Source organism: Pocillopora damicornis, chromosome 2 (genome assembly GCF_964200805.1).
Source record: "Pocillopora damicornis chromosome 2, jaPocDami1.2, whole genome shotgun sequence".
In the NCBI taxonomy this organism is placed as follows: Eukaryota; Metazoa; Cnidaria; class Anthozoa; order Scleractinia; family Pocilloporidae; genus Pocillopora; species Pocillopora damicornis.
This window is the reverse complement of record NC_142671.1, coordinates 3,005,866-3,029,488: the sequence shown is the minus strand read 5'-3', so window position 1 is coordinate 3,029,488 and position 23,623 is coordinate 3,005,866. Positions and strand designations below refer to the sequence as shown.

At 40.0% G+C, this 23,623-nt stretch overlaps 1 protein-coding gene and 2 pseudogenes across 1 annotated transcript; 1 reads left to right on the top strand and 2 right to left on the bottom strand.

Moving 5' to 3' along the window:
- Positions 1-5,732: 5,732 nt before the first annotated feature.
- Positions 5,733-7,635, top strand: LOC149049546 (uncharacterized; annotated as a pseudogene).
- Positions 7,636-8,279: 644 nt separating this feature from the next.
- On the bottom strand, positions 8,280-9,215 carry LOC149049545 (uncharacterized; annotated as a pseudogene).
- A 12,660-nt stretch (positions 9,216-21,875) lies between these two features.
- Positions 21,876-23,335, bottom strand: LOC149049544 (uncharacterized). Its single transcript, XM_089197032.1, has one exon. The coding sequence runs from the start codon at positions 23,321-23,323 to the stop codon at positions 22,019-22,021; it is 1,305 nt and encodes a 434-aa protein (XP_089053158.1). The 5' UTR covers positions 23,324-23,335; the 3' UTR covers positions 21,876-22,018.
- Between the last annotated feature and the right edge of the window lie 288 nt (positions 23,336-23,623).

The window sequence follows — 23,623 nt, the reverse complement described above, 5'->3', positions numbered from 1 at the left end:
ACAACCATTCACTAGGTGGTTTTAGGTGGTTTTAGGTGGTTTTAGGTGGTTTTAGGTGGTTTTAGGTCGTTCCTTGTTTTAGTACTTACGCGAGTTGTTCAACACGAGAAGAGAAATTCCATGTCTACAAGCAACCATGTATTATTTTGTTTATCATATAAACACAATAGCCCTTTTCTGGGAAGAAAATCCGACCTCGTTAATGAATGCAAATAAATGAATCGACAATCCTCGAATAACAATCTTAGGGTGCGTTGGCGCTGACTCTTAAGAAGGAAAATGCTTTGAATCATGATTACAACAACTTCCATATATACGCGCGCCTATGTATGATTCCTGTTAGATTTTTCCTAATTTTGGTTTCCCTGTTCTACGTAGAAGCTAGTGTCACGAGACCTGTTTTCCATATTTGGTATTGTACACGAGGTTTTCTGTTCAGATTAAATATAGTTCTTCCGCCATCTTGATCTAGTTACTGTGTTCCTGCCCTTTTATTCGGAATACACAACAATTGGCGACGAGGATGGGATCCCTTTGATCAAGCACCGAGCGCTAACACGAGTCAAGCCATCGGCAAAGTGACAAAGTTTGTGGTGGGAGCGGATTGGGAGTCCTACACCGAACAACTGGATTTTTACTTTCTTGCAAATGGAATCAAGGAACCTAAAACAATGAAGGCCGTACTTTTGACGAACCTTCCGGTGGAAACCTACCAATTGGCGAAGGATTTAGTGGCCCCCACACAACTGAAAGATGACGCCATTACCTATGAGATCATCGTGGAGCGAATGCGGGAACAACTGAAACCTGAAAGATCAGCGCTGGTTGCGAGGTATGAGTTCGACAACCGAGCCAGGAATTCCGGTGAGTCAGTTAGTCATTATGTAGCCACTCTAAAGCACTTGGCCACCGAATGTAAGTTTGGAGAGGCCATGCGAACCGAGCGCCTTCGTGACCGATTAGTTTCAGGTATCCGCGACTCGAAGATGATTACGGAATTGTTGAAAGTAAAACTCACCGACCTTTCATTTGATCTCGCGGTTCAAAAGTGTTTGGCCATTGAGCAGGCTAATAAAGATGTTCAGGTGCTTCAGGGAGAACAAGGGTCAGGCACCCCAATCAATAAACTTGACACTGTCAAAACTGGGGAAGAACAAGCCATATCCAAGCCACCACCTAGGGCCGAGGGTCCCCGAGGTAAGGACAGTAAGAAGTCTAAACCTTGTTACCGCTGTTCAGGGTCACATAACTCACAAAAGTGTCCCTTCATGAAAGAACGCTGTTTTCATTGTGGCATCATTGGACATACACAGAGAGCATGTAGGAAGAGACAGACCACCTCACAGATGACTGAGGCTGGAATAAATGTCATGGAGGGTGATGATTCCGAAGAAAGTGATGGAGAATTTGGGAACCTGTACCATGTCTCAAACATTAAAAACACAAAGCCCATTTCACTTAAGATCTACCTTGAAGGCCGCCCAGTGACTATGGAGCTGGATACAGGTTCAGTGGTGTCAGTCATGAGTGAGAGGGTGTATTTGGATTACCTCCGCCACATTCCTTTAAAGGACACCTCCTTGAAGTTGCGCACATACACAGGAGAGTCAGTGAAGCCTATCGGGTTTTGCCATGTGACTGTGCAGTATCAGGGACAGTCAAAGAAACTTCCCATATATGTAGTGAAGAATGAGGGACCCACCCTTTTTGGCAGAGAATGGCTGGAATCTATCCATCTGGACTGGCCCTTACTTCGTCTGGAAACGTCCGACACCATTCCAGCCCTGGAAGATGTCCTGAGTAAGCATGGAGATGTTTTCTCTGAAGGTTTGGGCAAAATGAAGAATATCCAAGCACGGATCCAAGTTAAAGAGAATGCCCGGCCTCGATTCTGGAAAGCCCGCCCAGTAGCGCTGGCTCGTAAACCAGCAGTGGACGAAGCATTGAGAGAGCTGGAAGCTGAAGGAGTTATAAAGAAGGTAGCTACTAGTGAGTGGGCTGCTCCAATTGTGACCCCTGTGAAGAAGGATGGCAGTGTAAGAGTGTGTGGTGACTTCAAAGTGACCATCAATTCACAGCTGGAGGTAGACGAGTACCCACTTCCCCGCATTGATGATATTTACGCCAGCCTAGGTGGGGGAACGTTGTTCAGCGTCATTGACCTTCGTCAGGCTTACTTACAAATGGAGGTTGAGGAGCACTCCAGGCCTTTCCTCACCATTAACACAACCCGTGGTTTGTTCCAGTACCAGCGCCTTCCTTATGGTATAGCTTCGGCGCCAGCCATCTGGCAGCGAGCTATGGATCAGATCCTGCAAGGACTACCAGGGGTTTTCTGTTACCTGGATGATATCATTATAACCGGCCATACCATAGAGGAACACCTGGAGCGGTTAGTCGCAGTATTGAAGAGGTTGGAAGAGTATGGTTTGAAAGCCAACCGAGAAAAGTGTAAATTCCTTAGAAGTTTTGTGGAGTACCTAGGACACGTCATCTCTGCAGAAGGACTGCACCAATCCCCAAAGAAAGTAAAGGCTATCACTGAGATGCCGAAACCTCAGGATGTTACTCAACTGCGTGCTTTTCTTGGCATGGTCCAGTATTACGCCAAATTCTTGCCCGATCTGGCCACTCATCTTGCTCCACTTCATCGGCTGTTACAGAAAGATGTGACGTGGTTGTGGGGAGCTGCGGAACAAACTAGTTTTCTTGTGGTGAAGGAAATGTTGCTACAGGATAGGGTCCTGATGCGCTATGACCCTGACTCACCACTAGTTCTTGCCACAGACAGCTCCTCGTATGGTCTCGGAGCGGTCTTGTCACACCGTACTGCTGAGGGAGTAGAGCGTCCTATCGCTTATGCGTCCCGGTCCCTGTCCGAAACAGAGAAGAAGTTCTCACAAATCGAGAAAGAAGCATTATCTTTGGTCTGGGGTGTGAAGAAATTCCAAATGTACCTGGAGGGTCGCCACTTCACCTTGGTCACCGACCATCAGCCTTTGAAGTACATAATGGACCCCGGGAAGGCTGTGCCAGTCACAGCAGCAGCGAGGATTCAACGTTGGTGCCTCTTCCTAGGAGCTTTTTCATACAATATCGAGTTCCGAGGTACCAAGCAACATGCCAATTGTGATGGTTTATCTCGCCTACCCCAACCATCTGCACCCGCTGACAAGCCCGATGAAGTTGAAATATTCCATACCACCGTTGTCGAGGCCCTCCCCGTTACCGAGCACGACTTGAGAATGCAGACCCGTAGGGATCCAGTACTTTCCCGTGTTCTGGAGCTTGTGCAGTCAGGATGGCAAGGGACTGAACTTCACCCAGAGCTCATCCCCTATGCCCATCGCGGTAACGAAATCACGATTCATCATGGAGTTCTAATGTGGGGTAGTAGAGTAGTCGTCCCAGCCAAACTGAGAGAGAGAGTTTTGGAAACGCTTCACGAGGGTCACATTGGTATGGTCAAGATGAAGGGTTTGTCCCGGGGTTTTGTTTGGTGGCCAAACATTGACAAGGACATAGAAGGGGCCGCCCGAAACTGTGAGGGATGTCAAGAGTTGGCAAATAATCCAGCCCGTGCACCCCTGCATCGATGGGAGTACCCTTCCCTTCCCTGGCAAAGACTGCATATTGACTTTGCCGGACCAGTCGAGGGAAAGATGCTCATGGTAGTGATCGATGCCCACAGCAAGTGGCCGGAGATTTTCGTGATGGAGATCACCACTGCTGAAGAAACCGTTAGCACGCTGCGCTCTCTGTTCGCCCGCATGGGACTCCCTGACCAGATGGTGTCAGATAATGGTCCACAGTTCACGTCTGAAACCTTTAGGAAATTTACAACTGCGAACGGTATAAAGCATGTCACTGGTGCACCTTACCATCCATCAACCAATGGTCAGGCGGAAAGATTAGTACAGAGTTTCAAGAAAGGAGTTAAGGCTGACAAGTCCAGTAGAACCCTGCAACACAAGCTTGATAGGTTCCTGTTAGCTTATCGATCAGCGCCACACGCCACTACTGAGCTTAGCCCTGCACAGCTTCTCCTGGGTCGGAATGTTAAGACAAGGTTGGACCTGATTAAGCCGGATGTTTCAAGAAAAGTTAACAAGAAGTTGCTCCAGCCCAATGACCGCCCTTTAAAGTCTTTTGACCAAAACCAGAACGTATGGGTCCGCAACTACCGCAGAGGTCCAAAATGGGTGCGTGGCACCGTCATTGAACAAACGGGTCCAGTCCTGTACAAAGTCAAGGTAAATGACCAAACCTGGAAACGTCATGTCGAGCAGCTACGGGATAGCAACCTTTGCCCACCTGACGCGGAAACGATTGATGATTGTGCTGTTCCGGAGGAGGTCGAACATGACACACCGCCTGTAGCTACGGAGACTGAGTGGAAGGATGCACCACCTTCGGCTGTGACGCCTATTGGGGAGTTTTCCCCTCCAGAACCACAAGGTCATCAACTAGATCCGAAACCTGAATTGATTACCACCCGTGCTGGTCGTTTGGTTAAACCACCTCCTAAGTTGAAGGACTATGTTTGCGGCTAGAGGAAACTGTAGTGTTTCTTTCTGTGGTCACAGTACCAACACGTTATCTAAGATACTTTGAAATTTGTTTCTTGGATTTTGTTTTATTCTTTCTTTTCATTAGTGTACTATTGAGTCTTAAAAGGGAGGAAATTGTTAGATTTTTCCTAATTTTGGTTTCCCTGTTCTACGTAGAAGCTAGTGTCACGAGACCTGTTTTCCATATTTAGTATTGTACACGAGGTTTTCTGTTCAGATTAAATATAGTTCTTCCGCCATCTTGATCTAGTTACTGTGTTCCTGCCCTTTTATTCGGAATACACAACAATTCCCAAGGTATTATTTTTTGTAACTTATTAGTTCATTTTGTAAAGTTTTAAGTCGTTTGCTGAGGTGAGGTGAGGTAGAGGTTTTGTTCGATTCTCGTATTTCGTGTACGTGACATGTTGTCGTTTCGCCTTATTTTAGACATTTATGCCTTGTTTTAGATGGTTTTAGATAGTTTGCGAGTGGTTGTAGATGTTTTTGAGGTGGTTGTAGGTGGTTGTTGAAATCTTTGAGGTGGTTGTTGATGGTTGTAGGTGGTTTTAGGTGGTTTTAGGTCGTTCCTTGTTTTAGTACTTACGAGTATCCTACATGTATGTAGGTCTGGAACATAATTGAAGGCAATGTTGCACGGTAGGAATTTAAAAAAGAACAGCAACAACATGATTTATTAAATTTATTTCCTATATTCAATTTTGTACAGCAATCTGTAAATCATAAATTTATTTAGCTTCTAAAGGATTCACTGAACAAAATTTGCTCAAAATATAACATTTGCCAAGTGCATAATGAATGATGTTGAGCAAATTAGATCTTCTGCTCAAGTGATTTGAAACTACTTACTGTATTGCAGAAATAAGGCCCTCTTAAATGACAACCTTGAAGAAAAGTAAAGAATAGTTGTATTCTTTTTGAGTAGTGCAAGGAGGGAGAAAACCATGACTATATTTAAACTGAAGAACCATGTAGCCTATCCTAAATTCTTGTGTCATTTTGTTATAGCATTTTGTTCAAGTGTGCGAAATTGAATGGTGAAGCAACATTTCAATGATGAACAATATAATTCATTTATAATGTATACCAGCCATTTCCTCACTGGAAATCTTTGTTGCATGTGTAAGTAACAATTAATTGCTAAGCAGAAAATTATACACAATGTATATGTACAAGCAAAACTACAGAGCTTTTATACCTTGTCTCATGAACTAGGTCTGTAATGCTACCCACTAGAAGATGAGTCTCACTAAAACATGAAAGAACTTTTAAATAATTTTTGTCTAATTATTAGTTCTCATGGTTAACTTTCCATTTAGGACTTTTAACAATAAGGCAAAGTCATTCACCTGAATTCTTTTTTTAGAACAAAATCATAAATTCCTTTATGATATATGATTTAAACTTAAGCTAATAAATGCTTTTTCCCTGACTAATGTCCCTTTCTCTCAACGTTTGTAAGTTGGAACTTAATACAGGTTACGCTGATCAAAAGAAAGATTCTCTAACAACACAGTTGCATCTTCAAGGAGAATTTAAAATTTTTCAAAACGGTTTCAGTTTCACACGCTTCGCCCCAAACATATTGAATTAAAAAAGTGTGGAACTAAATTAATACCTACTCGACGATGTTAAAAAACGCATAAAGCCTAAAATGATCTGGTCTGAACTCACACTGAACTGACAATCGCAGGATGCAAAACAGATACAAGCAACACCTTTAAAAAACGTTAAAAAGGAAGCAGTGATAAAACAATTTCTTACCTCCATGTTCTTCCAAAGTGATTTCCAGACTTCTAACACAAACGAGCCTCAGAATACAAGAAAGCGACAGAGTTCCCGAAACATCGATGTCCGTCATCTTGGCCGCCATTTTGAAATGTTTTCTCAAGACGCGTTGAATTCGCGGGGAGGGGGTCAGAACCAGAGCAGCAGTCCTTGCAGGAAGTTATTGAAAATGCCAGAAGGAATGAGCAGTCATCCCAAGAGAAAGGGCATGAAATAAATCCGAGAACAACACACGAGATTATACTGGAAGCCAAACTGGAGCTAGCTAATAGGGAGCTCAAAGAATGTCAAGCCAAAGAAGAGTACAAAACAAACGCTACAGCGTAGCAGAACTCAGTGATGATGTTGTTAGAATGGAGGCAGGCCTTCCAACAAAAGAAGTATTTAACATTGTCGTAAAACATGCACTTAGATTCAAAGATGACATTAATTATTTTTCTGGCTGGAAAGTGGAGTCAATTAATTTTGATGATCAGATTTTTATCAATTTAATGAAACTTAGACAGAACTATTCAAACCTTCACCAAGCTCAATTGTTTCACTGTAGTGTGTCTACTATTTCAAACATTGTTACAACTTTTATTCATGTTTTGCATTGCATTTTGTTTGATGACTTAATGACAACCATTCCCTCTAGAAGAAAAAACAAACTTTCTGCACCATCCTCATTCAGTCAATTTGGCTCATGCAGGATTATTATAGACTGTACTGACATAGAAGTGGCTGCTCCTGGATTGATGAGCCAACAAAATGCCACATACTCATCCTACAGAGGAATGAACTCTTTCAAGGTGATTATTGGTGTTGCATTAAATGCTGTCATCACTTAATTATGTCAGTAATTTATATCCAGGATCCATTTCAGACAAGGCTATATTGTTCAGCAGTCTGGTCTGGTAAATCATTTCAGTGCTGGTGACATGATCCTGGCTGACAAGGGCTTTCTTATCCAGGATATTCTACCCAATGGTGTCTCTGTTGACATTCCACCTTTCCTGAACAGTGGAACATTCACAGAAAGTGAGGCAAAGGCAACCAAGGCTGTAGCCAAATGCTGCATCCATATAGAGAGAGCCAATGCTAGACTGAAAGACTTTAGAATTTTCAGTTTTATTCCATCTTATTTGCGCTGTTATGCTGACATTCTTTTGCAATTGTGTGCTGCACTTGTCAATTTGCAGTTTCCTTTAATCAAAGAAGGTTGTGAAGATATGGTTTTTGAATAATAATATTGTTTTGAACACTACTAGGTGGGCTGGATAATAAAAATTTTTAAGGAAATATATATATGGGTTTGAGGAATTGTAGCTTAAATATATTGCAAGGAGTTAAGGCTAGCCTTTCCTAAAATCTCTTCAGCAAATATTTTAGTAGTAAATTACGTGACAAAAGAAAAACTCTAGCCTACAGTCCTGCACTTTTCACAATCTTAACATTAAAGTTGAATTTTTGTCAAATTTACAGGGCAAACTGACCTCCACTTAAAATAATACTGGAGTCTGCCCAAAACAAAAACAATTTGATGATATTCATTTGGCATTTAATAATTTAGTCATTCCCTTTCATCCAATGATCAAAAATTATACTATTTCATGGAATCAACAATTTATCAAAAATAATATATTATATATTATTGGGAATCACAGCCAAACCCATAGAAAGTTCTTGAGAAAAAATTAAGGGGAGGAGCAGGCCAGGCAGGGGTTTCATAGGGGGTCGAGGACAAGGCAAATTGACCGACTGCGAGGAGAATTTGATAGCCTGGTTTGACAATCTTGAGCAAAGTTTATCTTATAAAGAAGTTCAGGTCAAAAAGCTTTGTAGTCCTGTAAAAACCAGTTGCCCTCCTGTTGAAAATGTTAATGAAACCCCCAGTGGCATGAAAAGCCTTCTACACCAGACAAATCACCATTGAAATATGTCCCAACCTTAACAATTTAATTAAAATCAATTATTAATATTACTCTACAATTCTCCTGCAACTATTTTGGGGAAAATATACTTAAAATAAAATTTTGTTCAAAGTGGGATGTTTGCTGCCCAAGATTCATCCTTTTTATTTTTAAAACAGCTACATCCTTTGTGGTCCACACAACAAAAAAACAAAATTTTCGCTGAGAAAAATACATTTCTCCCTAGACCTGGTGCCAGTAAACATGCTCCTTCTTCGATACATACTCTCTACTGTCAGATTTATCAAGGCAAAATGTTGCTGAAGATTGTACAGCCTCATCTATGGTTAGGTTTCTTTCAGTGTATGGGCACTTGGCCTCAAGAGCAGTTTCATGGTCAACAATCCCATCAGGGGAAGCACCAAGAATACCAGAGGAATGAAACCAGATTCCAGTTTCTTTAACTGTTTTTCCTGTCTTCAAGGTGAAGGCCTTGATAGCTTCCTCTTCATTGTTAACTCCCCATTGTACTGCTTTCACTCTTTAGAGGTCGTATTCTCCAAGAAGGCCTTTCAGAAGTGAGGGAGTAACTCGTTTGGCTTCAGAACACTACCAAAGTTGCTGGCAGTAAGACGGTCCCTCCTTGCCAAATGCCAGGCAGCTTGTCACGCTGGCAAACAGTGATCCTACTGATTTTCAATATATCTTCTTCAAGTATTCTGGATCGTCGAACTAAACAGTCCAGTTGTTGTTGAAACCCTCTGGTTTGGAGAAACTCTTCTGAAAATATTATATCCTCTATTGTTGGAATTGTTAGTTCGTTAAAAGCAGGTGGCTCTGGGCTGAGCAGCCAGCAAAGACCTCTAAACCTTCCATATTGTTTAAGTTCTTCATACAGCTGTGCTCTGTCAACCTGTACTGGCTTTCTTCCCAAGGCAGTGTACTTCTTAGGTGGAGGGAACATTTCTGCCACAGCTTGAGCTGTATCATAGCTATAGGAAGTGTATTAAGGTTTTATTATAATTGTTAACACCACTAGATTTCTTTTAAACATAGAATCTATATTATATTTAAGTCGTTATTTTAACTTTTATAAATCTGAGTTGAGCTACATCGAAAGTCACGTGACACTACACGTGAAATCTAAAGCCCTGAAGGTGGACTAGACTTGCATGCTTCTTTGCAAGGCTGTGTAAGTAAGTTACTCGCTCATTAACAACAGAACAAGTTAGGACCTGTTTCTGCGAGTGTTTGGAAAGTGAAACATGGGAATCGTTAGCCTAATCCAGGGAGCTTGTGTAATTCTTTCGCTTTTGATTGATTGTGGAAGAAGCCAACCGTATCCATCCATTCAATGGACAAGACATAATCCAAAGTAAGTGTCGCCGTAAACGTTTCTGTTTTGTGACTAGTCAACACCTCAGATAACAGATAGGAGCTTTAAAAACGTAAAAGAAGGGTTTCGATGGATACTTCTTTGCTACGTAAAAACCTTTGAATGATCCTGAAGCTCATTCAGTGAGGGACATGAACGATGTTTTCGCTTTCTTTAGCAGAAACTTTGCTGTGATTTGAACGATAAGAGCAGTAACCTATGTTCTCTTTTTGATTTCTGTCTAATACACTCTGTTTGAGAACAAAGAAAGATTATCATTCGCAATTATGACGCGCATTTACAAGGGTGGATCAGCAATAAACTTATGCGGATGAAATTTGAAGTTCCTGCCGCTTTTATATTGCCCACGAATGCCATATTTTATATTCATGCTTTCGGAAGCTCTTGGAAAACGACTCACAAACACCTGGTTTGAAGTCCAGCGATGAAGTTTGAGAGAAGTTGTCGACATTTACACAATGTCAGGAGACATGTAGTATCAGTGTCGTCCAATTTTACTTTGACAGGAAACCAGGAACTTTTCACACCCTTTGCGCTTGGCGAAGCTTTAAGAAGACCCATGAGTTTTTAAGCTTCGCCAAGCAGAAAAACCGGCGAAAAACTTTCCTTGCTCAAGGCCAACCTGCCATAATTTAGTTTTAACTGAAATGCATATGGAAGGAAACTCTCAGTGAATTTTGCGATAACAAATGGACTTTTAAAGTACGTATCTGTTTTGCAAGGTGTTTATTTTAAGTTGGCCTTAGCTCCGCGTCGTTGGAGCAGAAAGTAGCCGGAAGGCATAAACTCGATCGTGGTCCTTCGGCGAAAACATCACGTAATTGTGGAAACAGTGGTTAGATATGTATTTCGTACAGTGTTAAATCCAAATGATTTGGATAAAATGGCCCGAGAAACAAGCGCAATTAATGAACATTTCGTTAACGTTTTTCAGTGGAGCAGACAAAAATACGAGGTAGCGATGATACCTGCTGCATGCATAGAACAAACCTCGTATTTTTGTCTGCTCCACTGAAAAACGTTAACGAAATGTTCATTAATTGCGCTTGTTTCTCGGGCCATTTTATCAAAATCATTTGGATTTAACACTGTACGAAATACAAATCTTGTTTGAAAGCAGTGTGCATATTATATTGACAAAATGACTGCAAAAACTGTCCTAAAGTCGAGAAATATCCAGTCTCTTTTAGCGTCCGCCAGTTATAACCTGCAGTCATTTACGAAGTTTGTGATTTGAACAGAAAGCTAGGTTTTTGCGACACTGAAGAGACATGATACAGTGATAACTTGGAATCAAACTCGATTTAATCAATTCTAGGACGTTTGCGGCGTGATTTATCACAATTGTTTCCGTTTTGGGAAAAAATAAAAAACAAAGGTGATTCTCAACCTAGTGTCTAGTGTCTTCATTGAATTATCATGAACTAACTGCCATCAAATGCAAGTGTCAAGAAACCATTAAAACCAAGTTATATACACTCCGCCGTTTCACAGTTGTTTCCATTTTATTGCAATTTTTCTTCATGATTCTATTTAGTGCCTTCCGACTTTTTATTTTTTGATGCGTTTGTTTGTCACTTAAATAGCTGGATATTTTATGAAATCGTGTATTAATCTTGAACCCCAAAAAGTTTCAGAAATGGTACATGATAAATCGTGCTAAAGTGATCGTAAGAAAATTATGCGTCTATGACAATGATGGAGCCCTTTATTCAAGAAGATCTTTCTATATGATATGAGACGTTGACTATGATTATACAGCTTTTTGCTTATCAGTCTAGAGCTCTTAGAAACATTATAGTATTAAGATACAAGAGAAAACGCCAGAAAATAATGAACGACTATTCATCGAAGTGGAGGTGACACCTCCTCATAGTTTTCCTTGAGCTTGGCTCTCGGAAAACCTTTTCGCATCTTGGAACAGATGATGTCCAGGGGCAAATATCGGTGCCTTTTTTCCGCGTTAAATAGAGGCTTTTGTTATTTAGCCACCGACGCTGAGTTTATGAGAAAACACTTTGATAATATGGCACGAAAAGACGAGTACAACTCACGATTACAATATTTCGCAAATTCCGCTCGAGTTGCTTGTAGCTGAATAACAAAGGATATCCAGCTGTTCAGAGCCCAGAAAAGAACGGATAAATCGCTATCTGAGAATAAGCGTTACCAAAACATACTGTGCTTTTCATCGGATAGAGATCTATCCATTGAAAAACCGGGGCCTGAACGCGAGCCCTCGACTTTATTATCGACTAATCGACCAGCTGCTCCTTGACTTGGACAAAAACAGAGCAACGGGGCTAGTATTTATTGACTACAATAAAGCATTTGACCTCATAGACCATGATCTACTTCTAATGAAACTGAATGTCTCTGGGATATGTGGTCACGAACTGGAATTACTGTGCAACTATCTGAGTGAACGCAAACAGTACGTAGTCATTGACAGATGTCCTCCCCCAAGGACTGCAATGGCTGGAGTACCACAAGGGAGCATACTGGGCCCCATCATGTTTCTCTCGTTCATCAACAACCTACTCTTAGCAGCTCAGTGTTCTACCGTCGATATCTTTGCGGATGACACCATCCTCAGTTTCTCATCCGACGTGACAGATGGACTTCTTGACATTACATCAGCCCTTCAACAAGACCCAGATGACCTTTCGCAGTGGTCGGTTGCCAACAAGATGGTCACGAACGCTGCAAGAACGAAATGTCTCTTAGAGACCGGGAAACGCGTTACAAATAAGATCGTCGATAGTTAATTAAATCTTCATCTTGAGAACTCAAATATAGAACAGGTGGATAGTAAGAAACTCCAAGGACTTACCATTGACCGACACTTACGCTTTAATACCCACGTTGAAGAACTGTGTGACAAAATTATAATTAAATGCTGCTTCTGTTGTGATAAGCTCTTCAGTAGATTGACTTAAGAAAGCCGCACCACCTTCTCCACCGATAACAATTTGGATTTCGCACAGAGTGGATCTTGATAACTCGCATTTGAACTCTGTTGAGGCCATGGAATATTTTCATTAATTTCGATCGAGAGTTGTAATAAAGAACTAAAAATTCTTTATTATTGAGCACATGTTTCTCCGAAATATATTGTATAGTTTGACCCTTCGTTACGTACTCATTTCATCCTCGCAAATAATTCATTTCTTTAACGCCGACTTTGTTACAGGCCTGGTAGCTACTACACGACCCGCCTCGGAGATCATAATCGCCATGTTAATGAGGGAACTGAAGAAGATATTCGTGCCAAACGTGTAATCGTGCATCCGCACTACAACAAGATCCCCACTCACAGCGACATCGCAATACAAGTGAGTCAGTTACATAAACCAGCTACCTTGAGTGCTGAAGTAAAAACTATATGTCTGCCTTCCCAGGATGAAGTTGTTCACAAGTCTTCTAGATGCTTTATCACAGGTTTGTTTAGTTCAACCTATCATAATAGATATGTCTCAATCGAGCATAATAAACTCCTGCCACCTAGAAACTCTAAGGTATAGTTTTGAGAGTGCGTATGGCTCAAAAACCACGTCATGCAGGATCTATTTTTGCCAATAGAGTTCTTCAATGATTCGAAACCTTGAAATTAAAGCATACGATGCCTTTACTGCAATAAAGAATTTTTCTGTGTTAAAAAACGGATATTTAAGCCCCGCATTTACGTTGATGTGGAATCTCGCAAATTATAAACCAAGGTATTCAGATTTTTTATATCGCAATTTTTAAAACGTGAGCTGATGTGAATTTACTACATTGCCGTAGTTTCTCGGGAAACGGGTATCGAAGTAGTTGAAGTATGCCGGGCATAAGATTGAGTGATTCCACCTCACCACAATTTGATGAGTAATGTAATGTGTTCTATTTCACCCTTGTTCACTATTTTTTTGCTCAATGCCCTTTGTGCGGGTTGGGGAAAGATTAAGCATTGCGTTTGTATTATTGCGGTCTTTTTGTATCGAAAGATTAATGATTGGTGTAAGACGATTAACATAACTCCAGATTTTTTTAAACCATCATTGTTTATATCTTTAGGAGGCTCGTCTCCTCAAATAACTCAAAGGATGATTTGTACTGGCGTCAATAGAACTATTTTAATATTCCTTTTTTTTTTTTTTTTTTTTTTTCCCAAAAGCACTTATAATGCTTTCTGAACCTTTGATTACGGTAGTTTTGAATATATCAATGATAATATCAATCATTTCATCCTCCTAAAACTCGATCACTTTTGATTAGATTCGTTCCGTTGACAATGTGTAGTAAAAAGAACCGATGATGCAATTTACATACAATTTATCTTGAAAAAACTTCCCAGTTTCTGGCAATGCTGCTATATGTTTCCTTTCCAGCTTTATGTTCCGTGCTCGGCCTTTTAAATAGTTTATAACACTTTTGTGATTGCAGAGGGGAGAGGGTTGGGGAAAATGCAAATAGATCGAACCAAAATGTGCTTCTGAAAGAGCTATCTTCTTCGAAATCCTAACTTTTGGCACTCATATCAGCTTTTTGCATAGGTTACGAATTTGGTGGCACCAAGTTTTGCATTCGTCGTCCTGACGAGATTTCGTGCCAAAAATTCTCTGTAAGTATGTTGTCTGTGCCCGCGGATAGCTGCGGACCCAGTCCACGAGCGACAGGCCGGCCAACCCCTCCACCATCAACCGGTCAACCTTCGCCTCCACCACCAAACACTCCTCCGGTACCTGGGTCGTCCCTGCCAGGTAAAGAAAAGTAATATTTTATCAACATATTCCTGAATTACAGGCGAAACCAGAAATACTGCCAGTAATGATTCAGATCAAGTTTCTAGTTCAAGTAGAAACGCATAAAAATAATGAAAACTAAGTAGAAGGAGGGGACACTTGCTGCGCTCAAAAAGATTAAACTTAACTCCTGCTAACGTCTGAATAAAACATGAGATGTAAATAAATAGCTAGATAAATAAGTGCTTGAGATAATTTTTTATAGGCATTAGGGTTCTCGAGTCTACCGCGTAAATATGTTTTTCATTTTGTTTCTCTTGTTTTGGTTAGCTCGTAACTTTTTACTTTTCCTTGGACGGTTTATCTCTCCTTTGTGTATACCAACTAAAGGAGTAAATATGTGCTCAAATCCTCAATTGTGACCCTGGTATTCTTCACACAACTACAAATTTAATTGCTGAGGTTATTAACAAGCGCGTCCCTTTTTCTTACTAACATGAAAATCTTTTTTGCCTTAAATCATAGACGGTCAGCTTAGTCATTCTACTGTTGCTTCTTCCACAGGTGCTTGCGGTAAAGGTCCTATTGCAAGGATTGTCGGAGGTATGGAAGCAAAAAGAGGTGATTATCCTTGGCAAGCCCTTCTCCAAAAGAACGGTTACCAGTTTTGCGGTGGAACCTTGATTAGTCCACAATGGGTACTGTCTGCAGCTCACTGCGTGAAGGACGAAAAGCCTGAAAATATCATTATTCGGTGAGGACCTCATATATTCTAGGGTCTACATCTTACAAGCTTAATATTTTATACTTCTGGGCCGGGTTGTTCGAAAGGGTATTAACGTTACCTTGGATTAAAAGTTAACCTTGGCTTCAATTTCTCATTTAGAAGAGCGCGCATAAGAGCAAAAGGTTTTTTTGAGTCTTTTCAATATGAAGAAGAAAAAGGGGTTAAAGAACACCAAAGAAAAATCTCTTTGCAGAGCAATAAAACTAAATCAAAAATTCACACTAACCTTGGTTTAAGGTTAATCTTATTTTGAACAACCCAGCTTAGCTGGTATACAGTATACAGAGCTCGAACAAATTTCACGGAAACGCCAACCCCTCCCCACCTCCCCTCCCCCCTACCCACCTCCCCTTCCCCCTCCCTCTCCTTCAAAAAATTAATTAATTAACAAGAGACATACACCCACCCTTTAACAGATACCGGTCACGTGCAAGTTTGCTTAACAATATTTTCACGGTAAACATCCCTTTCACTATGATGGCCTTAATTTCGACTCTTTTTTTTTTTCAAGCTTTACAAAGATCAGATTGGATTTGGATCTTTTTTACTTTTGATATTTTTTCTAATATTAATAGGATTGGTGCACTTTATCGAGTCGACAAACCTTCCACATCTCAAGGTGAACAGAAGTTCACGGTGACCAAGATTATTACGTACGAGTCTTACAACAAGCCAAAAAGAATGAGTTATGACGTTGCCCTCCTGAAGCTTGAGAGTCCCGCTACTCTTGACGAGTAAGTAGACCCAAAATATATGAGTTTCCATTCACTGGCGCGTTATTCCTTTTTTACGTGGATCTCCGGCCCTGAGAAAAACCAGAACAGCACATGTGTAAAATTCCGAAAAATTTTCGCAGTAAAACTTCTTTAACATCTCAGAGCTCTTGTTTGTCCGCTTTTCGCCTGACCTCAATTGTCTTATTGAATATCATCATTTAATCATTTTTTCCTGTTGATATTCGTAAGCGAGGGCTTGCTGTCATTTTGCAAAACGAAATGAAATGAAAATCTTTATTTTGCGAAGTGAACTCGCCATATGTAATTTGCAAAATGGAAATCTGTAATTTGCGAAATTGAAATCTGTAACTTGCGAAATTGCAAAACAAGAAATGCGGTAAACTTAAAGTAAGAATCATGAGTCCAAAACCTCGCCACGTAAGTCTACAACATTTTGACCTTTGTGATAATGAATATTGTTGTCGATAAGAGAACAGACCACGCCAAACCACCATTTAAATCTACACGCGTCCATGTGTTATCCTCAATGAATCTTATAATCAAAAAATCTTAAGAAGGTAAGTTCTTTGTCCATTTCAGATCAAACACCATATAACTTCCAAGGCCATCTTCACAAATAAACATGAATTTGAGAGTTAAATAATATTATTTCAATTTGTCAAATTGTCCACCGCGCTTTTAATATGTTTCCCTACATTAGGTTACCAGTCCCTTTGCCAATTTTAAACAGAGAAATGGAGCAAAAATGTTTTTGGTTAATTCTACCAGTCACTACTTATTGCAGGGGGGAGGAAGGTTGGGGGATTCTTGAGTACCACATGGTTGCCAGGGACGCCATGGGGAACAAAGAAGGAATAAGAAAAAAAGGGGTACTGTAGAAACTTGACCGCCAATGAGGGGGCAACATCGGAATACTTAGAGAGTCTTAACAGATTTGGTAAGTTTAACTGTGGTAAAACAAAAATAATCCAACTCCCTCCCCTCCCCTTCCCCCTTCTCCGCTCCCCTCCCCTCCCCTTCCCCCTTCTCCGCTCCCCTCCCCTCCCCCCCGGCGATTAATAGTTATCAGTTCAAAGATAATATTTTATATTCTCTTGCCAGTCCCTAATATTTATTTGGTATTTATTTATTTATTTCAAGCTTCACAAATCTCGCTTGCCTACCTTCATCTGATCCAATCCCTGGAACATTATGCACTATCACCGGTTGGGGCTACTTAAAAGAACGTGGAGAGCAACCCGAAAAGCTACAAGTAATGGAAGTTCCCATAATTTCCAAAGAAACCTGTGAAGGATATTACCGAAATGAATTACACGAGTCTATGTTGTGTGCAGGACTTCCAGGGGGAGGCAAAGACTCCTGTCAGGGAGATAGTGGCGGTCCAATGGTCTGCGAGGGTCCCGATGGCAGGTACATTGTACATGGTGTAACCAGCTGGGGATATGGCTGCGCACGACCAGGAAGGCCTGGTGTCTATGCCAGAGTTTTCTTTCTCATCAAATGGATTGAAGACACGATGAAGAATAACTGAGAGTCAAAGCTTGCAAAGAGGGAAATGGATATCAGAGGGCTCTGTGTGGTGAATCGTTAATCAAACAAAGCATTAGGGTTAGATAAACAAGTCTTTTAGTAACCCAGTCTACATAGAACCATTCCATTCACTCCTCTAAGTATTTTTTCCTAGTTCTCGGCTTGATAATAATTGTTTAATTTTTTTTTTGATAAGTTCAGTGCCAATTTTGTATCGCAAGAAATTTTTAAATTATTTTTAAAGTAATTTCCAACTTTTTATCGTAACTATCTTATTCCTGTTTACCCTTTAACTCCCATGACTGATCAAGACAGAATTTCTCCTTACAATATCAATACAAAATCAACCAGATATGAGACGAGAATAAAGAAAAATATCAATTTGGGGATAATTAGTTGATTGAATACTAAAATGTCTGAACTAGCATTATAAGAATTGTATGGTTGACAGTAAGGAGAATTACGAATTTGATCTGTGAGTTAAAGGGTTAAGAGTGCAGAGTATTTTTTTAACACTAACATTTTAACCAGGTAAATAATTGAGCGGCTTATTATAAGGAATCTTGTATTCGGTCGAAAACTGTTCTCAAATTGGTTGAACTGACTTGTTCAATGTAATTAATTTGGGATTTTTATTTAAGATTAAAGATGAAACGTAAGCCGTCTCATAGGGCGCTAAACTAAAATTATCGTCACTGTTTTTCTAAAAGTTTGCTTAATCGATAAATATTTTATTTTTACCGTCCAGTTTCTGCCATTACATAGCCTCATTTGTTCGATGATTGTTTCGAAGTCCTCCGCAGGGTTATTGAGCTGTTTTTACAAAATGCACAACGGAATATAAGTTGGTTTACATTGTAGAAACGTAATATGCGTGAACAACTGTTCCGTTAATTATGGTTTTGCGGAGGCTTCCAAAGTAACTTGTTGAATCAAGTTGTGATTATTATCGATCTCAATATTGACAGATCAGATTATTGTCAATGTTAGGAACAAGCAACTGAACAAAAAAAAAAGTTATTATATCTTTGATACGGCTTTTCTTTATTATCCACGGGCATTTTCGCTGTTAGAATATCTTCTAACGAGAAAATTGTAACAGCTCTCACTACGACTGCTAAAAGGACTTTGAAATGCTCTATGCACTAAAGAACAGTTATAATACGGTTCAACGGCTTTTTTTATTACTGACGGCTATATATTCTCAAATGAGAAATTTTTCACAACCTTTGCTACGGTTGGATTTTGAAAATACTATCTTTTAAAACTACTTTAAACTGTTTGTTATCGATATTCTACCTGTTAGGAACTCTATCACTGATTGAGAACGGAAATTAATTGTTCAAATGTTTTAAGGCCTTCGATTGATTCTCGGACACTCGATCGCAACAGTTAGATCAAGTTAAAAGCTCTTCAATATAACTTCATTTATTGTCCATATTTTTTCCTTTTTCATTTAACGACGGAATTCGAGGATTGCGTGCTCAAATCTGGTGTACAGACCCTTTAAGTACTTTCCTTCGTCTTTTTGAATTGTTATGCGGGTAACCGCTGTCCTTTGAGTCCCGGAAACCCATTCTCTATTTCCTGTTCCCCGTTTCTGGTTTCAGCGACGTACCCCGCTAGAATGGAAGTTACTGTCCGATTTTAAGCGTTAAAGTTCCGTTTTGGACGCTATGTTGCGATTTAAGACACGGCTGTTATCCGGTTTCGAAAGCTGAGGTTTCCCTCCTTGAGACTATAGTCCAATTAAAGACGCTTTTCCAGATTGAAGACACTATCGTTCAGTTTGAACGCTTATTTTCGATTAAAGACGCATCCACTTTTAAAGTTTCTCGCCAAAAAGGTTTTTATTTCCCACTTGAAACCGACCGTGTATTCTTGACATCGAATTTTTATTCCTTTACGAGAGAATATGAGCTGAGAGAACTGATCCTCTCTACCCGCTCCCCCTCCAATCAAGATTTATTAGATCTGCACAAGGGATACTGAGAAAGCTTTTTTCCATATCTATACAAAGCTTTTTTTCTTTTTTATTTGGTACCCACCTTGCTTATCATGCAACAAATGGACTAATTAGCACAATCAGCTTATCGCATGCTATTTTGTTTCCTTTTTTGAGCAATCTTCCTTTTAACTTGACGACATTAATTTGACAGTTTGCACAGTTCGCAAGGAAAGGTCTCATCAACTCGAGCTGATTCGCAAAAGATTGTCACTTACGTTTTCGCATTTTATTTTTCAACCAACGGAAAACGCTTTAAAAATTGTGGCAAAATTTTTTTTTCCGTTGTGCCGGCCACAGTATTTCATTCGCAACGTTTGAAAAAATCTAACAATTAACATATATATATCGCTCATCTCTTGGGCGGTTTTTGTTGAGAATCAAATTTGGCTCGTGACGCAAAAAATGGAGAATTATTCAACAGCCGGCTATTTTTTAATATTCGATCCAAACCTTGGGAAAAAATAGAATTGAGAAAAATTTCGGTCAATAAGTCGACATTTGTAATCGCTCCTAGATAGGTGGAACACCATTTAAGCCTCTTTTTTCTTTATAAAATAATGAATTTGAAAGAGAAAAAAATTTTTTTTTTTAAATTTGACTGATACAGTGGAAAAGAGAATGCATGAAAACATTGAGTGTGTATATTTTTTCTGTCTCCTGTCCCCTCTCACCCTTTATTTGGATCATATTATATTTACCTGATAGTTTTTCTTGTACTTTCCTCGGATTCCTATATGTTTACTTTGTCTTTATTTTTATGAAATTAAACTGAAAGTTTTCATTTTAAAATATATTTCTTTCCAATGTAAAAACACCTTTTGTGTGCTTTTTTACAAAAAAAATTGTCTGTATCACTTCAGCGTCACATCAACTAGCCATTCTTTCCTATAATTACAATCGAATTCGTCACATACCTCTCTTAAATTACGCTAAAATTCAGCCAACGCCTCGAGTTATTTGTCTTGTAACCTCGAACTCTTTTGTTACCTAATATAACACTCAGTCAGCAAATTTTTGTTTGATCAGCTGAAGGACTGCAAAAAAGTTTCAATTGTATCAAACGTATTTTTATAGTGTTGTTGTATGTATAATCTTTATTTAAGCACGAAACAATTCATCAGCAATTACATTAACTAAAACTATTTAAAAATTAAAACACTAACTAATATTTAAAAGCTGTTTTCCGTGAATGCCGTGCGTTATAGAGTGGCATTGATCTTGCGTTTAAATAACCCCAGAGACTCTGTGTTCCTTATATCACATGGAAGACTATTCCATAATGTGGCTCCACTATAGCTAAAGCTTTTTCGATAATAGTTAGTGCGAGGTAGAGGAACATTGAGTTTATTTTCAGAGTCCCTGAGGTCATAAGCAGAGTTACGCCATTTAAACTTAGAATTAAGATATTCAGGAGCTAGCCCGTGCAGACATTTGAAAACCATGGTAACTCTATGAATTTCCTGCTGGCTTGTCAGATTTTTCCAACTTAAAAATTCAAGTAGCTTAGTTGCATCGGCATCATAGCTGGAAAATGTCAAAACACGGGCTGCTCTAATCTGTAATTTCTGCAGCTTATCTCGTAGCGTTATCCCACAGCTACCCCAGACAATGTCACAGTAATCAAAGTGAGGTTTTACTAAAGCTTGGTAAAGCAGATGTAAGGTCGATGCTGGGATCAGATGCCTGACTCGCTTTAGGCACCCGATACCAGAGGCAATCTTTTTTGTTAATTTTTCGATGTGACTATGCCAATCGAGCCTATCGTCTATAATCACACCAAGCGATTTTGTAGAAGTAACCTGGCTCACCTGAGTGCTGTTCATTCTAATTGTTGGTGAAGCTGTGAGAGTACCCAGTCTCTGCCTTGACCCTATTAGCATGAATTCGGTTTTTGTCATATTCAGTGTGAGTTTATTCGCTTGTAGCCAGTTGAAAACGTTTGTTAAGTCCTCATTCAGACAAAGCTGTATACTCTCAAGATCACCGCCCGCATATGTAAGGTGTGTGTCGTCAGCATACATCCTCGGCTCACAATTTGATAAACAATTTGGAAGATCGTTGATATATAATAAAAACAATAGTGGACCGAGGATGGTCCCCTGGGGGACGCCGCAAGTTAATGAGCAGCTGCTGGACAGCGACCCGTTCACAGAACATTTCTGTGTGCGGTTTTCCAAGTATGACTGAAACCATTTGAAAGATTTGCCATGTATGCCATAATAGTTTAATTTCGATAGGAGGATCTGATGATCATCAGATCGTACTGTAAAGTTGATTGAATTTTTAACGTAGAAACATACCCCCCCGCCGCCTTTCGTAAGTCTATCGCGGCGAATTATTTCGTATCCCGGAATATGAACTTCGTGATCTTGAATGCTCTCGTTCAGTTTTGTTTCGTTTATAGAAATAATATCTATATCGTTGTTTGCTAATAGGATTCTTAGTTCGTCTATATGTGTAGTTAATTGATTTATATTGAGTGAGGCCATTCTAAAGCCACGCAAAGGTGGCAATATTGAGGCAGATTTTACGCCCCTTTGGCTGCTTGATCGATTTCGCACGGCATTGACGGACAGCACATTATCTCATTCTAGGTGCGATTCAAAATTATTATAAAACTGCACATTACCTTTAGAGTTTAAGTGCAGTCCACCTTTGTTGAGTCCATTATAAGATATGTTCTCATGATGAATTAATTTCCATCCGTTTTGATGGCAGAACTTCTCTAGATGCTTGTTGGCTGTTTTTACGGCCTGGTCAAGCTTATCTTTTCTGCATACAAGCTCCGACAGCGTGACTGTAGTATCGCAGGTGCTCTCGATCTGTCTCGCGAGGTCGACTATCGATTCGGCAACAGCCTTTGGTTCCCTGGTTTTTAGATCATTAGTCCCAATGTGTAAAATCACTTCCTTGGGCGAAAATTCCAGACTTGGCTTGAGATAGTGATTCATGGCCTTTGTCGTAGCACCCGAGAAAGGCTTGACTATAACCCTATGGCCCACTGCTTTTCCCAGGTCTCTTCCAGGTATTCTTGAGATCATCGAATCGCCTATGAGCAGGGTTGTGCGCTCTTTCGGTTGTTTTGGATCTGTTTTGGTCGGTTCGGATTCTTTTCCTTCTGGGGTGTTATTAAGACCTCCTTTGTTTTTCGATTTCTTTCTTTTCTTCTTTGATTTCACAATGGAGTCTTGAGGTTTGTTGGCACAAGGTGTTGGCTCGCCCAAGTTTGGGACAATAGTGCGTTCATTAGGGGTGTTATTCGTTGGAAGGCATTGTGCAGCTGCTTCTCTAGATACGATTTGCAATGCAAAATTTAAAGAATCGCGTTCTTGGACTAACTTTTTATTTTCTTCCTTCAAAGAAAGAATTGCTTCCCGAAGTCGAGAATTTTCGGATCTCAGATCTTCCTCTTGAGGTTTCTCTTTTACATGAGCCCATAAGTTTAGAACTTCGGTTTTTAAGAAGTCCAACTCCTGTTGTACTGATTTGGCGCCGTTCTTGTTAAATGCCGGTGTATTGGCTTCTTCTTCTCTTACGAGAATAACCGAGTCGTCATCAACCGGTAGCTGAAGAAGCTTTTTCAGCTTAGCTTTTAACGTTTTCGCTTCAGGACCTTGGACTTGAAGGGTGCCGGTACTGTTAAATAAAACCAACGTGATTGTCTTCGACTTCAAAGTACTTGACCTTTCAGAGGTACTCGCGGTTGTAGAAACTTCCAAATTCAAATCTTTGAAACAGAACTCTTGAAGTTGTGTAAGGCTCCCTTTCCATTTGAATAGACTTTGTTTGTCGTCCCAAAGTAGGTATTGGTTTGAGGAAAGTAAGGAAGATTCAATGCCAACAAATTCGACAGAATTCGCGGAGCCCTCGGAATCACGTCCGCACGCCATCACGCCACCGTTCCGTTCTCATTCCCTTCCCTTTCCCCTCCTCCCCGATTGAATAACAATGCGTCAAAAATAATTTATAAAACCACCCAGCCGTCGTCGTTAAATCTTTCAAGGCAATAAACTCTTTTTAACAAGAGTCATCGCGAAACATAAGTATTTACTTATTGTTTACTTATTGTTGAATAGAGGGGACAGCTGCGAAACGCTTTAGCAGGTCTCGTGCAAACAAAGTGCTACGAGCGGGTCCACTCTTCCACGTCTTTTAAGTTCCCTCGGTATTTTTGTTTGAATGTATTGGAG